This window comes from Diaphorina citri, unplaced genomic scaffold, assembly GCF_000475195.1.
Source record: "Diaphorina citri unplaced genomic scaffold, Diaci psyllid genome assembly version 1.1 scaffold235, whole genome shotgun sequence".
In the NCBI taxonomy this organism is placed as follows: domain Eukaryota; kingdom Metazoa; phylum Arthropoda; class Insecta; order Hemiptera; family Psyllidae; genus Diaphorina; species Diaphorina citri.
Window position 1 is genome coordinate 124869 of NW_007377672.1, and position 20131 is coordinate 144999.

The following is a 20131-nucleotide window of genomic DNA, read 5'->3' on the forward strand; positions in this document are numbered from 1 at the left end:
TGTGTTGCCGGATTTCGCGATTATGTTCGCGGATTTCGCGATTTTGTTCGCGGATTTAGGGATTATATTGGCGGATTTGGCGATTATGTTCGCGGATTTCGCGATTTTGTTCGCGGATTAACAAAACCAAGGGTAAAATGTTTGAAAAGCTTAGAAACCCTAATCTTCCCATGGATTGGATAATCAACGGCTCTACAATGAGGTATTACGAACACCATATCAATTATTTCAGACAAAGAAACAAGGGTATAATGTTTGAAAAAGCTTTTAACCCTAACAAAATAACCAACAAACCACCAGGTAAACCAATTGGACAAGCACCAAGCCATAAACAAAAAGCCAACAAATTGCGATATAATGAGCTTGGAAACTCTGTGCTTCCTCTGGATTTGTTAAGCAAGATTTCCACGGTAAGATATACGGAAGAACTTGTCAAGTCCATGACACGCAAACCCAAGGGTAAAATGTTTGGAAAAATTCTTAACCCTAACAAAAGAACCAACAAACCCCCAGATAAACTGATTAGACAAGTTCGAAGCTATAAAGAAAAAGCCAATAAACCCCCAGATAAACTGATTAGACACACTCGAAGCTATAAAGAAAAAGCCAACAAACCCCCAGATAAACTGATTAGACACGCTCGAAGCTATAAAGAAAAAGCCAACAAACCCCCAGATAAACCAACCAAAAAAGATCCTATTCTTGCGGATATATACAAGGAATTATACGCCTCAGTTAAACCACTCAAATACCCTGGAATGAACAAAAAAATTTTCATTACACAAATAACTCTCAAACCGGATGACGACATATATTCACTCTATACCTTCAAAGAAGATCCAAACTTAACGATAAAACCTCCTTATACAGGCCTTCCTTCACGAAGTATTTTATTTGAACCACAGCCAACTCATAACTCCAAATTTGTAAATAAGATAGCAGAATATAATACAAATCCTCCATCTCATAAGTCAGAATATGTAAAGGCCAAGTTAGCAGAGTTTATAACAAAAGAGCCATCTCATAATTCAGAATTTGTAAAGGAGTTAGAAAAGTTCTATGGAAGAACTCGTTACCCCGATTTTGCAAAGGAGTTCGAAAATTACACTCCAGATCCATCTAATGAATTGAAATTTATGACTTCGGAGTACAATACACGTACTTTATCTAATAAAGCCATCTTATAATTCAGAATTTGTAAAGGAGTTAGAAAAGTTCTATGGAAGAACTCGTTACCCCGATTTCGCAAAGGAGTTCGAAAATTACACTCCAGATCCATCTAATGAATTGAAATTTATGACTTCGGAGTACAATACACGTACTTTATCTAATATCTCGAAATTCCCATGGTACCTGACCAATCCAACTAGGGACTCCAAATTTTGGACGCCGACAACACCACCTCCATTTCATAGATCCGACTTATTTTGGACTCCTAAGTACGAATTATCACAAACATAGGAGAATGTCATAATAATCAGTCATTCAATAGATCAGGTGCGCATACTTGGATGATGTTTCAAAGTCATAGAGCAGGAAAAATGAGGACCAACGGAATTTTTCTTTTTGTTCTACGACTTCTAGATCCCGAGATAAATCGATTTAAAAAATACCGGTAAATCGTGAACTTTGACGTCACGGCATACGTCTAGATCCCGAGATAAATCGATTTAAAAAATACCGGTAAATCGTGAAGTTTGACGTCACGGCATACGCTCCCGTAGCCTAGATCCCGAGATAAATCGATTTAAAAAATACCGGTAAATCGTGAACTTTGACGTCACGGCATACGCTCCCGTAGGCGTTGACGTCATATCAAATGTCCCGAGCAAAGCTCCCTCGCAGGCAACGCATTAATGTGTTTGTGCGCATACGTTTCTGCGCAGTTCTTTCTGCTCCTCCGCTAGCGCGCTTGCATAGTGGCGCTACCTAACGGACGAAAAAAACAACTGCGTAAAGTCTGACGTCACACATATTTGAACTCTGTAATGGTTCGGAGTTATTACACAACTAGTCTGTAATGGTTCGGAGTTATTACACAACTAGTCTGTAATGGTTCGGAGTTATTACACAACTAGTCTGTAATGGTTCGGAGTTATTACACAACTAGTCTGTAATGGTTCGGAGTTATTACACAACTAGTCTGTAATGGTTCGGAGTTATTACACAACTAGTCTGTAATGGTTCGGAGTTATTACACAACTAGTCTGTAATGGTTCGGAGTTATTACACAACTAGTCTGTAATGGTTCGGAGTTATTACACAACTAGTCTGTAATGGTTCGGAGTTATTACACAACTAGTCTGTAATGGTTCGGAGTTATTACACAACTAGTCTGTAATGGTTCGGAGTTATTACACAACTAGTCTGTAATGGTTCGGAGTTATTACACAACTAGTCTGTAATGGTTCGGAGTTATTACACAACTAGTCTGTAATGGTTCGGAGTTATTACACAACTAGTCTGTAATGGTTCGGAGTTATTACACAACTAGTCTGTAATGGTTCGGAGTTATTACACAACTAGTCTGTAATGGTTCGGAGTTATTACACAACTAGTCTGTAATGGTTCGGAGTTATTACACAACTAGTCTGTAATGGTTCGGAGTTATTACACAACTAGTCTGTAATGGTTCGGAGTTATTACACAACTAGTCTGTAATGGTTCGGAGTTATTACACAACTAGTCTGTAATGGTTCGGAGTTATTACACAACTAGTCTGTAATGGTTCGGAGTTATTACACAACTAGTCTGTAATGGTTCGGAGTTATTACACAACTAGTCTGTAATGGTGCGGAGTTATTACACAACTAGTCTGTAATGGTTCGGAGTTATTACACAACTAGTCTGTAATGGTTCGGAGTTATTACACAACTAGTCTGTAATGGTTCGGAGTTATTACACAACTAGTCTGTAATGGTTCGGAGTTATTACACAACTAGTCTGTAATGGTTCGGAGTTATTACACAACTAGTCTGTAATGGTTCGGAGTTATTACACAACTAGTCTGTAATGGTTCGGAGTTATTACACAACTAGTCTGTAATGGTTCGGAGTTATTACACAACTAGTCTGTAATGGTTCGGAGTTATTACACAACTAGTCTGTAATGGTTCGGAGTTATTACACAACTAGTCTGTAATGGTTCGGAGTTATTACACAACTAGTCTGTAATGGTTCGGAGTTATTACACAACTAGTCTGTAATGGTGCGGAGTTATTACACAACTAGTCTGTAATGGTGCGGAGTTATTACACAACTAGTCTGTAATGATGCGGAGTTATTACACAACTAGTCTGTAATGGTGCGGACAAGGCTCTAGCGCGGTGCGGGTACGTGTGATTGTGATTGTGACACAGTGACGTTTGAGAAAATGAAAATATAAATGATCAGTGTTTCTTTCCTCACAGTATTACCTTTGTTTGCTCTTTGTTCATTTCCTTGTCATTGAGACATTGACCTTTCATAGGAGTTACAGCGTATGAGCATTTGGCTATGAGCCAGGAAATCGCTATCCCAGGGGGGAGGTAAGAGTGGTACCAAATTCAATGCATAAAGAATAAAGGAGAGCTGCTGAGTACCAAATTTAAGATAATGATCCCTAAAAGCGCCACAATAAAGGTAGAAACACACTACTATATCGAGTCACTTGAACTTATGGGGATTCAGAAAGATGTACCTAGTTCAAAGTTTTCCCAAATGCTGTAGGTCATTTCGTTCATGATACGAGTCACTTGAACTTATGGGGATTCAGAAAGATGTACCTAGTTCAAAGTTTTCCCAAATGCTGTAGGTCATTTCGTTCATGATATATCATGATAGCCACACTGTCCTCACGTGACATGATAGTATCGTAGTGTGTTTCTGCCTTAACAGTTTCCAAATCAGCCAAACAATTTCGATCCTCCAGTCCAAGGAGATTATTCCCCAAAACATGATAAAATCTTCATTGAAACTGTCCGTTTCATGAGTAAACAGTGCAAAGTTGATGCTGATATTCTCTACATAAAGGTGTTTTGTTCACTCTTCATTGACTGCAGGTAGTAAGTATACCAGTAAGTTAAACCCCACGTCACGAAATAACGCTTACTTACTCAAACTACCTTTTAATTAAAGAGTAAGCACAAGTCCTCACAATGGTTGATTGCAGATCAGGACCAGCCAATTAAACGTGTCTACAGACCATCATCCCGGTGTATAGCAGACGAAAAAGATATCTTTTCTTTATTCTAGCATCGACATTCTGTTACAACTGAAGCCGCTACACCTCGCCAGTGTATAATTACATCCATTCATACAGATGATGCTTTTTCTGTCAACATACAGCATGTCTCAGAAGTCCTAGCGAACCCTTTGTAACTTTTGACGGCTTGGAATTTTGAAGTTCTGTTTTTTTCTAGATATAGGAAAAGGCCTATGGCTAATTTGAGGGTGATCTCAAAATCTCGGTTCGAACCCCGGGAAATTACCACTTTTTTTAAAAGAGGCAGATTGGTCACCTGTCTTGGAATCTGAAGATGCCAATGAAGCCACGCTGCTTTTTTCTTTATATAGTTAGATATATATATAAAATTTTGGATACGGAACTAAATAAACGAGGGTGATCTCAAAATCTCGGTTCGAACCCCGGGAAATTACCACTTTTTTAAAAGAGGCAGATTGGTCACCTGTCTTGGAATCTGAAGATGCCAATGAAGCCACACTGCTTTTTTCTTTATATAGGTAGATATATATAAAATTTTGGATACGGAACTAAATAAAACTATTTCTAGAATACCTATACACAACTAAGAAAAAAAGGAAAAGAAAACTTTACCCTGAGATGTAATCACGCTTTACCGCAACAAAGAAAGTATTAGGAAAAACAAAAATTCAAATAAAGCAGAGATTCATCAAGTTCTTAAAAAGAAATGCAAAAAGGAAATCAAGTCCTGATTAAAAACAATGTATAGGTTCTTTAGAAAAAGAGATCAGAAGTAGTTCCAAAAATTTAAATAAATTTATTAAAAGTAGAAATAAATCCCTTGATCCCAAGATTTTCAATGTTGACGGGAAAATAATATCGGATCTAGATGAGCTTTGTAAAGCTCCCAGACCTAAAAATATAATGAACAAAGCCTATATTGAAAGGATTCAAAAACTTGGAAACCCTGTGCTTCCTCTGCATTTGTTAGGCAAGATTTCCACGATAAAGTATACGGAAGAACTTGTCAAGTCCATGACACGCAAACCCAAGGGTAAAATGTTTGGAATACCTTATGACCCTAACGAAATAACCAACAAACCACCAGGTAAACCGATTGGACAAGCTCCAAGCCATAACGAAAAAGCCAACAAATTGCGATATAATAAGCTTGGAAACCCTGTGATTCCTCTGGATTTGGTAAGCAAGATTTCCACGATAAAGTATACGGAAGAACTTGTCAAGTCCATGACACGTATACCCTGAGATGTAATCACGCTTTACCGCAACAAAGAAAGTATTAGGAAAAACAAAAATTCAAATAAGGCAGAGATTCATCAAGTTCTTAAAAAGAAATGCAAAAAGGAAATCAAGTCCTGATTAAAAAACAATGTAGGTTCTTTAGAAAAAGAGATCAGAAGTAGTTCCAAAAATTTCTATAAATTTATTAAAAGTAGAAATAAATCCCTTGATCCCAAGATTTTCAATGTTGACGGGAAAATAATATCGGATCTAGATGAGCTTTGTAATCACTTTGCAAACACATTTGAATCCGTGTATAATAAGACCGTTTCGGACTACTCATGTGACAAAACAATATTGGATGCATGTGTAGAATTACCTAACTACCTGAGTTCTTATTGTCACATGATGAGGTCCGAGACAGTATAAAAGAGTTACCAGAAAAATCGCCAGGACTGGATTCAATTTTACTGCGATATAATGAGCTTGGAAACCCTGTGATTCCTCTGGATTTGGTAAGCAAGATTTCCACGATAAAGTATACGGAAGAACTTGTCAAGTCCATGACACGCAAACCCAAGGGTAAAATGTTTGGAAAACCTTATGACCCTAACGAAAAAACCAACAAACCACTAGGTAAACCGATTGGACAAGCTCCAAGCCATAGAAAAAGAGCCGTCAAAATGCGAGATAATAAGCTTGGAAACCCTGTGCTTCCTCTGCATTTGTTAGGCAAGATTTCCACGATAAAGTATACGGAAGAACTTGTCAAGTCCATGACACGCAAACCCAAGGGTAAAATGTTTGGAATACCTTATGACCCTAACGAAATAACCAACAAACCACCAGGTAAACCGATTGGACAAGCTCCAAGCCATAGAAAAAGAGCCGTCAAAATGCGATGTAATAAGCTTGGAAACCCTGTGATTCCTCTGCATTTGTTAGGCAAGATTTCCACGATAAAGTATACGGAAGAACTTGTCAAGTCCATGACAAACAAAACCATGACCTAACCTCTATGACCTAACCTCTGTGAAACCTCTTGAAAAATAAATTTAAATAAATAAAATGGATGCTCCAAATTTTTGGAGTCTGGCCTTCAGTAAAGGAGGAAAATGAAGCTTGAGGGGGCCCTGCTGCACTGCCAATAACAATCTCTGCAGAAATATCCCAATCCCAACCCAATTATTTGGACCTAAAAATGCCAATTATTTGGAGATTTGACAGAACGAACGCAGCAAAAATCAAAATTTACACGATTTCCTTACAACTCGTGTGGATAGAGCTTTGTATTTCCGCATGATGACATGAAGTAGTAATGCTTGGGTGTACTTCCGGTATGGCTTTTTCCTCCATATTGGTGTCTGGAAAGTGAACTGTACCTTTATCTCTGGTTTAGTCGCGAGTGTTGCCTTGAACTTTGGGTTTTATTTCATGATCAAGGCTGAGCGAGCGAAAGATAAAGTCTGTGTACAGGGTGGTCACATGTTCGTTCTTCTCTTCATCAATATGGTGTATGGACAGTACATTATATAGGTACCTACACAGACTACACTGTCGGAAAAAACTTGCTATCCACCTACACTATCGGAAAAACGGACTATACAAAGTATTCAGCATCTTCATTTCAGAGTACTTATTTATAATGGGGTCCATAATAATGAGATAGTTAGCATTGGACTTGCTATCTATCGATAAATGCGAATACAATGGGATTAGGCCAAAGGATCAGTCAGCGAGACTCAAGAAAGGACTAATATGACTACCTATTTCTTGGGTAGTCGCTCTCGCGCAGTTCTTATTCGCCGGAAGTAAAGAGCATCTTTGACCTTTTTGCCCTCAGCTCAATGCGGTTTGAACTTGTCGCGCCGATTCCTTGAGTCTTCTCTTCCCTCTATGTCTACATGCTCGATGCTTTTTGCCCTCCGCTACACTCTTTTTAGCCTAAACAGAAGTTGAATCTTGTTATAGGCAAGAGGCTCAGCGTGTTTCTCCCTCTCCTTCCACTTTTATTTTCAAATTCTTCTCAATGTTTCTTATCTTCTTTCTTATCGCTTTCTTATCAATCAGTCTGCATTGATTTTTTGTCACAAGCTTCAACAAAGGCTCAATTTGGAAATCTGGATAAAAAATTACAGTGATCGTGTTTTTTTTTTTTTTTTCCGAGTGGGATGCCCTTCGCTATTCTTCTTCTTTTCCAATAGATCAGTTGCGCTTACTTGGGTGATCTTTCAAAGTCATCGAGCAGGAAAAATGAGGACCAACGGAATTTTTCTTTTTCTTCTACGACTTCTAGATCAATTTATTTCGGGATCTAGGTGATTCTAGATCCCGAAATAAATTGATTAAAAAAAATGTCGGTAAATCGTGAACTTTGACGTCACGGCATACCCTCCCGTAGGCGATGACGTCACATCAAATGTCCCGAGCAAAGCTCCCTCGCAGGCAACGCATTAATGTGTTTGTGCGCATACGTTTCTGCGCAGTTCTTTCTGCTCCTCCGCTAGCGCGCTTGCATAGTGGCGCTACCTAACGGACGAAAAAAACAACTGCGTAAAGTCTGACGTCACAAATTTTTGAACTCTTTCATTAGAACGGAAAATAAAAATTGAATTTTCCACCTTTTACAGTTATTTTTTCGGAGTTTTGACCTCAGATTTGGATTTTTCCCAACTTTTTACCTAGGAATTGACCATTTATTTATAATTTTTACCCATTTGCAACTGCTCCATTAATCCCACCCTTGATCAAATTTTATATAATATGTACAACATGTATGTAAGTATGTATAGGTATGTAGGTATATGTAGATATAATTTCTGTAAATAGAATGTGATTAAATTGTATATTATAGTAATATCGTCCCGAAAAATGAAAGAGAGAAGGAGAATAGGATAGGAGAAAGCCAGCCGTTTGGTATATGTAGATATAATTTCTGTAAAAAGAATGTGATTAAATTGTATATTATAGTAATATCGTCCCGAAAAATGAAAGAGAGAAGGAGAATAGGATAGGAGAAAGCCAGCCGTTTAGAGAATGAGCCTTATCTCTTTAGGATAAAGTTCGCCATGGGCGGGAATCGAACCCGCACCTTAAACTTACCCTCCAATCTAACTAGGCTGTCAATACATCGGAATTTGTTTCAATATTAGGTCTTTCGTTATAACAACGCAACGGTGGCGCGTTAGGACGCGAAGGGTCCGCCCTAAGCAGAGTCCGCAACACGGACTACCGCGACTGTCGGTGACGGTGGTAACACACTTGTCCGACACCGCTCCGGCTGGGCAGACCATTTCCGCACTTCCTAAATTAATAATGGTCGATTTCACCAATGACTGGATGAGAAATTCACTAATGAAAGAATTTTCAATCGTCCAAAAAGAAGTTTTTAATAAACCCAAAAAGGAATTTTTACTTTCCTTATCCTATAGGAAGGAAAGTAATGTAATCGGGTCAAATTTTCGATGGTCAGTTTTTAGTGCCAACACACGTTTTGAGGTCCCTAGAGCCTATATACAAAGTTTCAGCCATTGGTCCGTGTGTCTGTCTGTCCTTCTGTCTGTCTGTAAACAAAGTATCTCGAGAACGGTAAGAGCTAGAGACTTGAAATTTGGCATGCAGCTGTCAAATGTGCCAAGGATGCGACACGAATAAGTTTAAGATAGGTGCTGCGGTTTGCGGTATTTTGACCGCTTTTTGGCGGTTTTCGACCTTTTTTTGGCGGTTTTCACCTATACTGACAAAACGGTTAGAGATATTGAAAAAGTTACTAAAGAACATAAAAATAGGCATCATTCAATAGGATAAGGAAAGTCGTGTGATGTTCACACCAGATTTTTAATTACCCTAAAAGAAGTTTTTAGTGATCCAAAAAGGAGGTGTTTTTAAAAACTCTTTTTTGGATCATTAAAAATTCTCCCATTAGTAAAATCTCTCAAGTTCTTTGTGAAATCCACAATACAGAAGTCTTTAGCCCTCCATGTTGCCCGAGCCCGCACCGCCATCGTGAAACTGAATTGTTATTACACAACTAGTCTGTAATGGTGCGGATTATTACACAACTAGTCTGTAATGGTGCGGAGTTATTACACTGGTGAAACCCAATTAATCAAACATATTGAATTTGTTTTGTTTATTTGTTTCTATTTTTGTTGTATTCAATTTATTTATTTATTTTCAGACTGCATCTATAAGTATACGTACAAAATGAACTTCTCACCTACTTCCATGCTGAGCATATGCAACTACATAAGTATAATAGTCATCACCACGTCAGCTTTTCCATTTGCTTCTTCAGCTAAATCATGGACTACTCCTGGGGACTCTTGGGCTGAACTGGTAAAAAAAGCGAGAGACATTTTAATAAGGGAAAAGGAAGCCGAACAATTATCAAGATTATTATCAAGAAAAAATAGTCCATCCCCCGAGCGAAGGCGTAATGGGGTGTACTGGAAAGATCTGATAAGAAAAGCGGAGGAACTGATGAAAAAAGAAGAAAAAAGAAGATACCGGGGGCGGGGTGGTAGGATGACATCAGAAGAGGAAAAACCTCCCTTGAACCCAGTGCTTCCAATGCATTTGTTACACAAGATCTCTACAATAAAGTATACGAAACAACTACTTGCCAAGTCCTATGTGACAAAAAAGCCCAAGGGTAAAATGCTGGGACCACCCATCAGCCCTAACGAAATAACCAACAAACCTCCAGATAAACCGATTGAAGAACTTCTTACACCTATATCGACTAGAACATTTCCTAGCCATGTCAAAATGGCCTACGAATTAGATAAATCGCTTAGAAAACGAAAGTTTGATCCTGATTGGTACAGAAAGCTTGATCCGCTTAATAAAAACAAACAACTTGGCAAATCCACGACACACAAGAGGAAAGCTCCCAGACCTAAAAATATAATGAACAAAGCCTATATTGAAACGATTCAAAAACTTGGAAACCCAGTGCTTCCTCTGCATTTGGTAAGCAAGATTTCCACGATAAAGTATACGGAAGAACTTGTCAAGTCCATGACACGCAAACCCAAGGGTAAAATGTTTGGAATTGTACTTCTTTTGGTAGCGATCACTCTAAAGTTTTAGACTAGGAAGATTCAGCTCTAAGAACATAGTGCTTGTGATAGAAGTGCTATGTACTTCTTTTGGTAGCGATCACTCTAAAGTTTTAGACTAGGAAGATTCAGCTCTAAGAACATAGTGCTTGTGATAGAAAAAAGAAAAACAATCAGGTACATGTCAATTTAAGTGTGGGACCCAATTGGTACTTATACCCTCTCAAACAGTTTGGCATAGGTTTGAGTTTCTTTTTTTTTTGCATGTCCAGGTTTGGCCGTTTTTCGTGCTAATTTCTCTATACTATTAGAAGGCTTGTTGAGCTAACAGGCTGTTAAGTTCCATTTGATTTGTATAGGCTTAACAGGGCTGTTAAGTTAACGGGTTGTTAGGGGCTAGAAAAAGGTTGGTGAAACCAACCCTCTCAAACAGTTTGGCATAGGTTTGAGTTTCTTTTTTTTTTTTTGCATGTCCAGGTTTGGCAGTTTTTCGTGCTAATTTTTCTATATATACTATTAGAAGGCTTGTTGGGCTAACGGGCTGTTAAGTTCCATTTGATTTGTATAGGCTTAACAGGGCTGTTAAGTTAACGGGTTGTTAGGGGCTAGAAAAAGGTTGGTGAAACCATGAGCTTTGTAATCACTTTGCAAACACATTTGAATCCGTGTATAATAAGACCGTTTCGGACTACTCATGTGACAAAACAATATTGGATGCATGTGTAGAATTACCTACCTGAGTTCTTATTGTCACATGATGAGGTCCGAGACAGTATAAAAGAGTTACCAGAAAAATCGCCAGGACTGGATTCAATTTTACCGGCCACCCTAGTTAGCTTAATTGGTAGTGCGTCTGCCTTGTAAGCGCTAGGCCGCGGGTTCGATTCCCGCCCGGGGCGGATTTTATCCTGATGGGATAATGTTCGTTCTCGGAACGGCTGGCTTTCTCCTATCCTGTCTTCCTTCTCTCTTCGATTTCGGGACGATAAGACCATAGCAGTTAAAGTTCCCTCTGTCAAACCGATATTCTAAAATACACTTATAGCCCTGAATGGGGTCAACGAACAACGCCGGGTGTGATAAGGGCTTAAGCCTAGGAACTGATCCGTCATCCCGCGCGCAAAGTGTTCTACAAGGATGGAATGTGAAAATTTCAAGTAGCCTATGTCACCCGGAGTACTTTTCTTAACAATTGGAGTTCTTATTGACACATGATGAGGTCCGGGACAGTATAAAAGAGTTACCAGAAAAATCGCCAGGACTGGATTCAATTCCACCGAAACTACTCAAGTATTGTTCGCTCATTTTTGTGCCTATCCTTTCGCATATCTTTAACCTTTCATTGTCCACGTCAGTATTTCCTGAATTATTTAAAATAACAAAGGTTACACCTGTACCCAAGAAAGGCAAAAATAGTGACTTCTCCAATTACAGGTCAGTGTCCAACTTAACTGCAATATCGAAGGTTTTTGAAAGTTGCATTTTTAATCGCATTTCAAACTTTGTTTATAACAAAATATCGCCAGCTCAGCACGGTTTCGTTCAGAGGAAATCAATCGTCACTAACCTAGTAGATTTTTGCAGTTATGTGGCGAAGGTTTTGGATGGTGGTGCAACTCAGTTGGACGTAGTGTACACTGACATTTTCCGAGCTTTTGATAAAATCAGTCATGAAGTACCTACTCATTGAAAAACTGCTAAAATCTGGCTTCTCTAAAAGCAATCTGAAGCTTTTTGCCTCTTACCTTCAGAGGAGAGAGCAGAGGGTCCTCTTTCATGGCTGTACATCCAAACCTTATTTCTCTACCTCTTCAGTTGTTCAAGGCTCGAAGCTCAGTGGTATATTCTTTGCAATAATAATGGATGGCATTGGGGAGGTCATACTTCATTCTAAATACCTCTTGTATGCAGACGACTTCAAGCTCTTCCGTGAAATATCGGATGAGAGTGATTGTCGTCTGTTGCAAGAGGATTTAGATTCAGTCACTCGCTGGTTTGAAAACAATCAGCTTGAGTTTAGCATAACTAAATACTAAATGTGATGTTATGACTATGTATTACACAAAGAAAAACCCAGTTACATACGAATATAAAAAAATAAAGCATTCTATCCTGCAAAGAGTTTCCTCTAAAAAAGCGTTATCTTAAAAAATAACTTGAAATTCGACAATCATTTTGCTGAAATCAGTAAAAAACATACAAAACCTTGGGTTTAGTTGTTGTAGCGGCTTTAGCTTTCGCCGAATGGCGATAGCAGAATAGTATTGGGTTTAGTGGGCAGAATTGGGTTTAGTAATCAGGCATAGCAATATCTTTGTCAACATTAATAGATACAATTAGACTGCTGTTTACATTCTTGGTTCGCAGTCAATTGGAATATGCCTCGGTCATCTGGGCCCCTAAAAGCGAGTTGTATATGCTCGAAGAGATTCAGGCTAGATTTGTTAGAGCTTTGTTTAAAAGAGAAAATGGTTTCTACCCTACCTACCCCAATGCCATTTCATATAAGCAACTAACTGAAAACCTGGATGTGGAGAGTTTGGAAAGCAGGCGGGAATACAACTATCTCATGTTATTATATAACATCATGAATAACAAGATAGATATTCCGTCTGCAATGGACTACATTTCAATCGGGGTACCTATTATGGGACTACACCAGAGGGAGGACCCTCTATTCTTCTCCCCTGGAGAAGCTCATCAAAGTCCCACATACAGAGACTCCACTTTGCCCACTGCCATGGCCTTATTTAATAAACATAATTCAGATCTGGATTTCGCAGATAAGGAAAACATCTTTAAACAAAAATGTAAAAATCTTTATTATATCACACTTAGTGTACATACCAAAACTTAGGATTATTGGCTTTGTGATTGCCTGTAAATTCGGGCGTAAAGTCAACCTATTTAAGAAAAAAAAAAAAAATGTAGTAACAAGGAGCACGAGGCGCGACCCTATGCTCAACCCCGCGAAGCCCCGGGAGCGCGACCGTATACGCAACCTCGTGAGTAGGTACGCAGTGCGAGTAATAATAATAAACTGAATATTAAACAAAATAAGTAGGGACATAGGTACTAATTTTCTTTAACCACGATCGAGTAAACTACGGACTAAAAAATTCCCGGAGGGACGGACCCAGCTTGTTCGTTATCTTTCCTGTTAGAGGTCTTAGGTGTAAAGGTAGGTATAGTTTGAACACCCCTAATCCTAATTAGCTAAATTTCCTAATTCGCAAAATTTCCTTGGGTATTAGGTGAATTTCCTTATTAGCTAAATTTCCTAATGGAGCAGTTGCAATTGGGAAAATATTATTAATAAAAGGTCGATTCCTACGTAAAAAGTTGTGAAAAATTCGAATCTGAGGTCAAAACTCCAAAAAAGTAACTTTAAAAGGTCGAAAATTCAATTTTTAATTGCCGTTCCAATGACAAAGTTCAAAGAGTTGTGACGTCAGACTTAACGTCAAAATGCGCAGAAACGCTTGTGCACAAAACAAACGAAGCGGGAGTCATGAATTATGACGTCATCGCCTACGGGAGCGTATGCCGTGACGTCAAAGTTTACGATTTACCTGTATTTTTTAAATCGATTTATCTCGGTATCTAGAAGTCGTAGAAGAAAAAGAAAAATTCCGTTGGTCCTCATTTTTCCTGCTCTATGACTTTGAAACATCACCCAAGTAAGCGCAACTGATCTATTACGTCCTCATTTTTCCTGCTCTATGACTTTGAAACATCATCCAAGTAAGCGCAACTGATCTATTAGCTGAATTCCTTCTGTTCCCAGATCGAATTGATGGTTCAACATGCCCGAAAATCCTCGAGCCGTGAATTCTACACGGCGGCTGTGGTGGAGTACACTTCGCGCAACATTATTCTGCCAGACCGAGAGTGGGCGGCTCGAGATTTAATGGAATCCAATGCGGAACAGTACGTGAGGATCATTCAGAATGCAAGCAATTATGTAAGTCATGTGGTAAGGCGCTAGTTTGCTGTGCAGAAGGTCCCGGGTTCAATTCCCACCATCGTCAAAAATTTGTACTCGTTTTTCGATTGCAAGTACATATTTGAACGGGTTACTTTCTGGTCTTCTCGTGTTGACCCAGCACCTAAATGGGAAATATTGTGTATCTTGTCGCCCATCTGATGAGAGGCATACTTCGGGATGAACGATGAACATGCTACGACACAGACCACTCTAAATGGGAAATATTGTGTACCTTGTCGCCCATCTGATGAGAGGCATACTTCGGGATGAACGATGAACATGCTACGACACAGACCACATGCGTCTAATGTAGCAGTTGTTTCATTGCTACGAAATAAAACGGCTGTGGAACACTCATCTTTTAAAAATGAAAAATAAAAATACCCACAACTGCAGATGCACCATGAAAGTAACTTGTAAATAAGTTTCTATCTGTAAATAAGTTAATAAGTTGTAAATAAGTTCCTATCTCAAAATAATTTGAATAAATAGACTACGTAAATAGAAATTCAATGTTATAACAATGACATTGTTATCAGTGAATAGAATAAACTGCATCCCAGAATAATAGTCATACTTGATAGTTATGATGAGAAAATTTTGATAACACAATACATATAGGTACGTAAAAAGGTACCTAGGTATTTAAACTGAACTATTGAATAGAAACATTTTTTTCCTCTGCTAGCCTATTTTAGCTTAAGAGGTAATGCGGTCGTGGGTTTGATTCCCTCCCAAGGCGAACTTTACCCTCAAATACAGATGAGCTTTGTGATCGGAAGGGCTAGCTTTCTCTCTTCGATTTTGGGACGATACAATTTTCTCAAACCTCTAAAAAATCAACCTGGGAAGTGACGATTATTTATAGGGATAAATTATTGTTGTCTCCAAAAATTGAATTTTTAATCACAATAAATTGTTCCTGGTTCTTATCACTCTAATCTTATCTGTTCCAAAGACCTTGCCTAAGCTATATGTAGTCTGACCCTGTTTTCGTATCATTCGTATAGTCGAATTCAATTTCAAAACAAATATCAGGAGAATAACGGTCGACCATCAAACGGCAAGGACATTAGCTTTTTTTTAAAGAGGTTTGATTTTTGATAGAGGGAACTGTAACTGCTAGAGTCTTATCTTCTCGAAATCAAAAAGAGAGAAGGAAGACAGGGTAGGAAAAGCCAGCCGTTCCGAGAACGAATCTTATCCCTTCAGGATAAAATACGCCCCCGGGCGAGAATCGAACCCGCGGTCTAGCGCTTACAAGGTAGATGCACTAACAACCAAGGTAACTCGGCTGGCGGACAGAAGCTTTACCGTTTACGAGATAAATTGAAGCAACATTGTCTGCAGTTAATATGTATCTGGACGAATGACTGTCCAATAATATCGGCTGGGTCGTCCCGAGTCTTTTTCTTCGCCTTTCCGTATACCCACAGACGGGGTTGGCGTTTTTCGTCAGCCTCTCAAGCAGCCCTAACTGGGGTGAATGCTTTGGGCTGACATTTGGTTTTGGCTACAAATTTTATGAGTGGATGCCCTTCGCTCTCAACCTTTTCTATTTCTTTAGCAAGGGAATGCTATTTATTGAATATTTAGTAAATAACAATAATTCTGATTTCTATCCTACAGGACGTGGATATCATTGTATTTCCCGAGTGTGGCCTAGCCGGAACCCCGTATAAATTGAAGCAACGTTGTCTGCAGTCTGCAGTTAATATGTATCTGGACGAATGACTGTCCAATAATATCGGCTGGGTCGTCCCGAGTCTTTTTTTTTTCGCCTCTCCGTATACCCACGGACGGGGTCGGCGTTTTTCGTCAGCCTCTCAATCAGCCGATCAGCCCTAACTGGGGTGAATGCTTTGGGCTGACATTTGGTTTTGGCTACAAATTTTATGAGTGGATGCCCTTCCCTCTCAACCTTTTCTATTTCTTTAGCAAGGGAATGCTACCTATTTATTAACTATTTAGTAAATAACAATAATTCTGATTTCTATCCTACAGGACGTGGATATCATTGTATTTCCCGAGTGTGGCCTAGCCGGAACCCCGGTACCAAAACGGAGAGCTGACGTCAAACCCTACCTCATTACAATCCCGACCCCAGAGGATCATGCCATACCATACCAGGAACCTCACAAATATGATAAGGTAGGTATGTGTTTGTATTACCATTTATATTACCTTCTTTTTTTTTTTTGCTTTTTAAAGGTGCAAGTACACTGTAGACTTTTTCGCTAGATTCAGTCTCGTGAGACCACTCTCTATGAAGTCTACCAAGTTCGTAGAGAAGTCTGTACTCTCGGTAGAAATCGAAGAGAGAAAGAAGATAGGAGAAAGTCAGCCGTTCCGAGAACGAATCTTACCTATTTGTTTAGGGCAGATTCCGCCCCTGGTGGGAATAGAACCCGCGACCTTTTTGCAGTTATGTGGCGAAGGTTTTGGATGGTGGTGCAACTCAGTTGGACGTAGTGTACACTGACATTTTCCGAGCTTTTGATAAAATTAGTCATGAAGGAACCTCACAAATATGATAAGGTATGTGTTTGTATTACCATTTTTAATAGATACCTTTTTTTTTTGCTTTTTAAAGGTGCAAGTACACTGTAGACTTTTTCGCTAGATTCAGTCTCGTGAGACCACTCTCTATGTGAAGTCTACCAAGTTCGTAGAGAAGTCTGTACTCTCGGTAGAAATCGAAGAGAGAAAGAAGATAGGATAGGAGAAAGTCAGCCGTTCCGAGAACGAATCTTTTGGCTTCTCTAAAAGGAATGAGAAGCTTTTTGCCTCTTACCTTCAGGGGAGAGAGCAGAGGGTCCTCTTTCATGGCTGTACATCCAAACCTTATTTTTCTACCTCTTCAGTTGTTCAAGGCTCGAAGCTCAGTGGTATATTCTTTGCAATAATAATGGATGGCATTGGGGAGGTCATACCTCATTCTAAATACCTCTTGTATGCAGACGACTTCAAGCTCTTCCGTGAAATATCGGATAAGAGTGATTGTCGTCTGTTGGAAGAGGATTAGGTATGCTTATTGCTTATACCTAATGGCGATGGTGAAGTGATGATAATAGTAAAAAGGTACCTCCCTAACAACATCGATTGGGTAATTGTTGGCCTTCCGATATAAAGTACGATACCTGTATCGTAAAGCCAACAATCACCCAACCAAAAATGTTGTTAATACCGCCCACTCAAGGTTCAACTGTTTAACATACCGACCTAAGTCAGACCGTGTGTGGAGCCAAAAGCTTCCGACTTCTAGTCTCTCAGAAGGTCTGAAGTATAATAGGAAGCTTTTTCCCACACATATTTCGGCAGTCTGTCACACAATCTGTAAGTGGCCGGTCTGAATGAAATAATCACACACATTCGTTCTATTTTACAAAACAGTGTTGTATTATTTATTTACAAAATATCGAATTCGTCTACCGTTAAATTCTTTAGGGGAAAAACACCTACAATGAAATTCGTGTTATCATAAGGGCCGAAATCAACTCCGGCCCTTCTTGCCTTCTTCTAAACAAAGCGTCAATTCAGCACTGTCTAACCTATTTACATAATAACGTGAGTTCATTTTCTTACAACTAGTTTTTGGAAGAATAACTTAAATCCCTATCTATGAGTTTCTTCATAAAAATGTTTTAGGAAAATCGAAAACCACGGAGAATTCGATGGGCTAGCCTTTGGTAAGGGTAATAATAATAATAGTGCTTATTTATACTGCTCGCATAGGACTGAAAAGTCCCTTTACTCCAGCAGTAGGCTACTACTATTATTGTGGTCAAATTCTCAAATTATATTGAGGATAAAATTCCATACCTCAGCTGGGATTGAACCCACGCCCTCCTGTTTACCAGGAAAAGAAGAGAATTAAGTAAATTTTGGGAGAGAGAAATTTTGGGAGGTAGCCTTGATCAGTTTTATTTGGGGGAATCTGAAGAAAAAACTGAACTGAACGAGAAAAACTGAACTACCTTAAGTTTTCGTCTAAATTGCCTATCCGTTGGTGTGCTGTTGGGTGGATGAGCCACTGAAAACAAGGCCTCGACTTGCTGAAAATACATCAGCGATATAATCCAATTTTTCAAACTTTAAAAAAGCTTTCAGGTCTTTTTTTTCTTTTTCTTCTTCATTCTTTCTTTCTCTCTTCCTTCCTTTCTTTCTTTTAAGAAGAAGAACTATTCGAATTTCCCCAAGACCATCATTTCTTCTTCATTCTTTCTTTCTCTCTTCCTTCCTTTCTTTCTTTTAAGAAGAAGAACTATTCGAATTTCCCCAAGACCATCAGAAAGCGAAAATCCGTGATTTTCTTGTGCGTAAAATAATAATGGGTATGTAACTATGTACAGTTTACTTCTAACAAAACATACGACCGAGATAACTTAAGCTAACGAACTAAATTATGAGTAAAATAAGCCTAGGAAATTCTATGATCTAAGCTAAAAAGTAAGGTAGGTGGGTAAAATTTTTGAACTTCAGTTCTAACGGGTAGGAAAGCAATACGGTCGTGCGATATCGAACATTGTTGTCAGGAATCTGATCGAACCGCAACATAACAATAGACCACTAGGCGAGGTTAACGCCGGAGGCGTTCATTACCATCTTACCCTTAGGGCTCCATTACTGTCGTCAAATTCTTAAATGAATGAGAATAAATTCCCGTGCCTCGGCTGTGAGATTGAACCCGCGTCCTCCTGTTTACCAAGCGAGCCTTAGGGCTCCATTACTGCCGTCAAAGTCTTAATTAAATGAAAATAAAATGTAACAATAGACCACTAGGCGAGGTTAACGCCGGAGGCGTTCTCTACCATCTTACCCTTAGGGCTCCATTACTGCCGTCAAATTCTTAAATGAATGAGAATAAAATCCCGTGCCTCGGCTGAGATTGAACCCGCGTCCTCCTGTTTACCAAGCGAACCTTAGGGCTCCATTACTACCGTCAAAGTCTTAATTAAATGAAAATAAAATGAGGCCCAAATTATAAGAAATAGAGGACCAAATTATAAGAAATAGAGGGCCAAATTATAAGAAATAAAGGACCAAAATATAAAATTGAAATGGAGGACCAAATTATAAGGTTGAAATAGAGGATCAAATTATAAATTTTAAATAGAGGATCAATTTATAAAATTGAAATAGAGGACCAAATTATAAGGTTGAAATAGAGGTCCAAATTATAAGGTTTAAATAGAGGACCAAATTATAAGGGGAAAATAGAGGACCAAATGATAAGGTTGAAATTGAGGACCAAAATATAAGGTTAAAATAATAAATAAATGCCGTTTTTTTGTGTTTTTATTTCATTACTTTGGTGCTCACTGCAGCATTGTAGGATTTTCTAAACATCTCAATAATCCCAACACCCAATGTTCATCATCCATGCTGGCACCGTTCGCTATATTCTACATAGATAGTCATTTTCCTCGCGAGGCTGAGTGGCCCCGTAACAGCCAGTCACCGAACCAGTCATTTGTATGATGCAAATTTTTTGACCCCGTCGGCAATCGAACTTACGAATATTAGGTGTGTATGGGGTGGACGTGTAAACAGGGTAGGGAATAAACTGCATCCCAGAATAATAGTCATACTTGATAGTTATGATGAGAAAATTTTGATAACACAATACATTTAGGTACATATTTAATTTAATACA

At 38.8% G+C, this 20131-nt stretch overlaps 2 protein-coding genes and 1 long non-coding RNA gene across 4 annotated transcripts in view; all 3 read left to right on the forward strand.

Moving 5' to 3' along the window:
- The window catches only part of LOC103506423 (vanin-like protein 1), a 30003-nt gene that overhangs the window by 5045 nt on the left and 4827 nt on the right, over positions 1-20131 (forward strand). For both annotated transcript variants that reach the window (XM_026821487.1, XM_026821488.1), the window contains exons 2-3: positions 14275-14451; positions 16480-16626. In XM_026821487.1, the coding sequence (XP_026677288.1) occupies positions 14275-14451; positions 16480-16626 (324 nt within the window). The remainder of the gene's footprint in view (positions 1-14274; positions 14452-16479; positions 16627-20131) is intronic.
- On the forward strand, positions 126-1553 carry LOC103506424. Its single transcript, XM_017442873.2, has 2 exons — positions 126-1167; positions 1328-1553. Exons 1-2 carry the CDS (start codon positions 138-140, stop codon positions 1459-1461), a joined length of 1164 nt encoding a protein of 387 aa, XP_017298362.1. The 5' UTR covers positions 126-137; the 3' UTR covers positions 1462-1553.
- On the forward strand, positions 17944-18656 carry LOC113466259. Its single transcript, XR_003390707.1, has 2 exons — positions 17944-18170; positions 18383-18656. It is a non-coding gene; the product is annotated as an uncharacterized LOC113466259 (long non-coding RNA).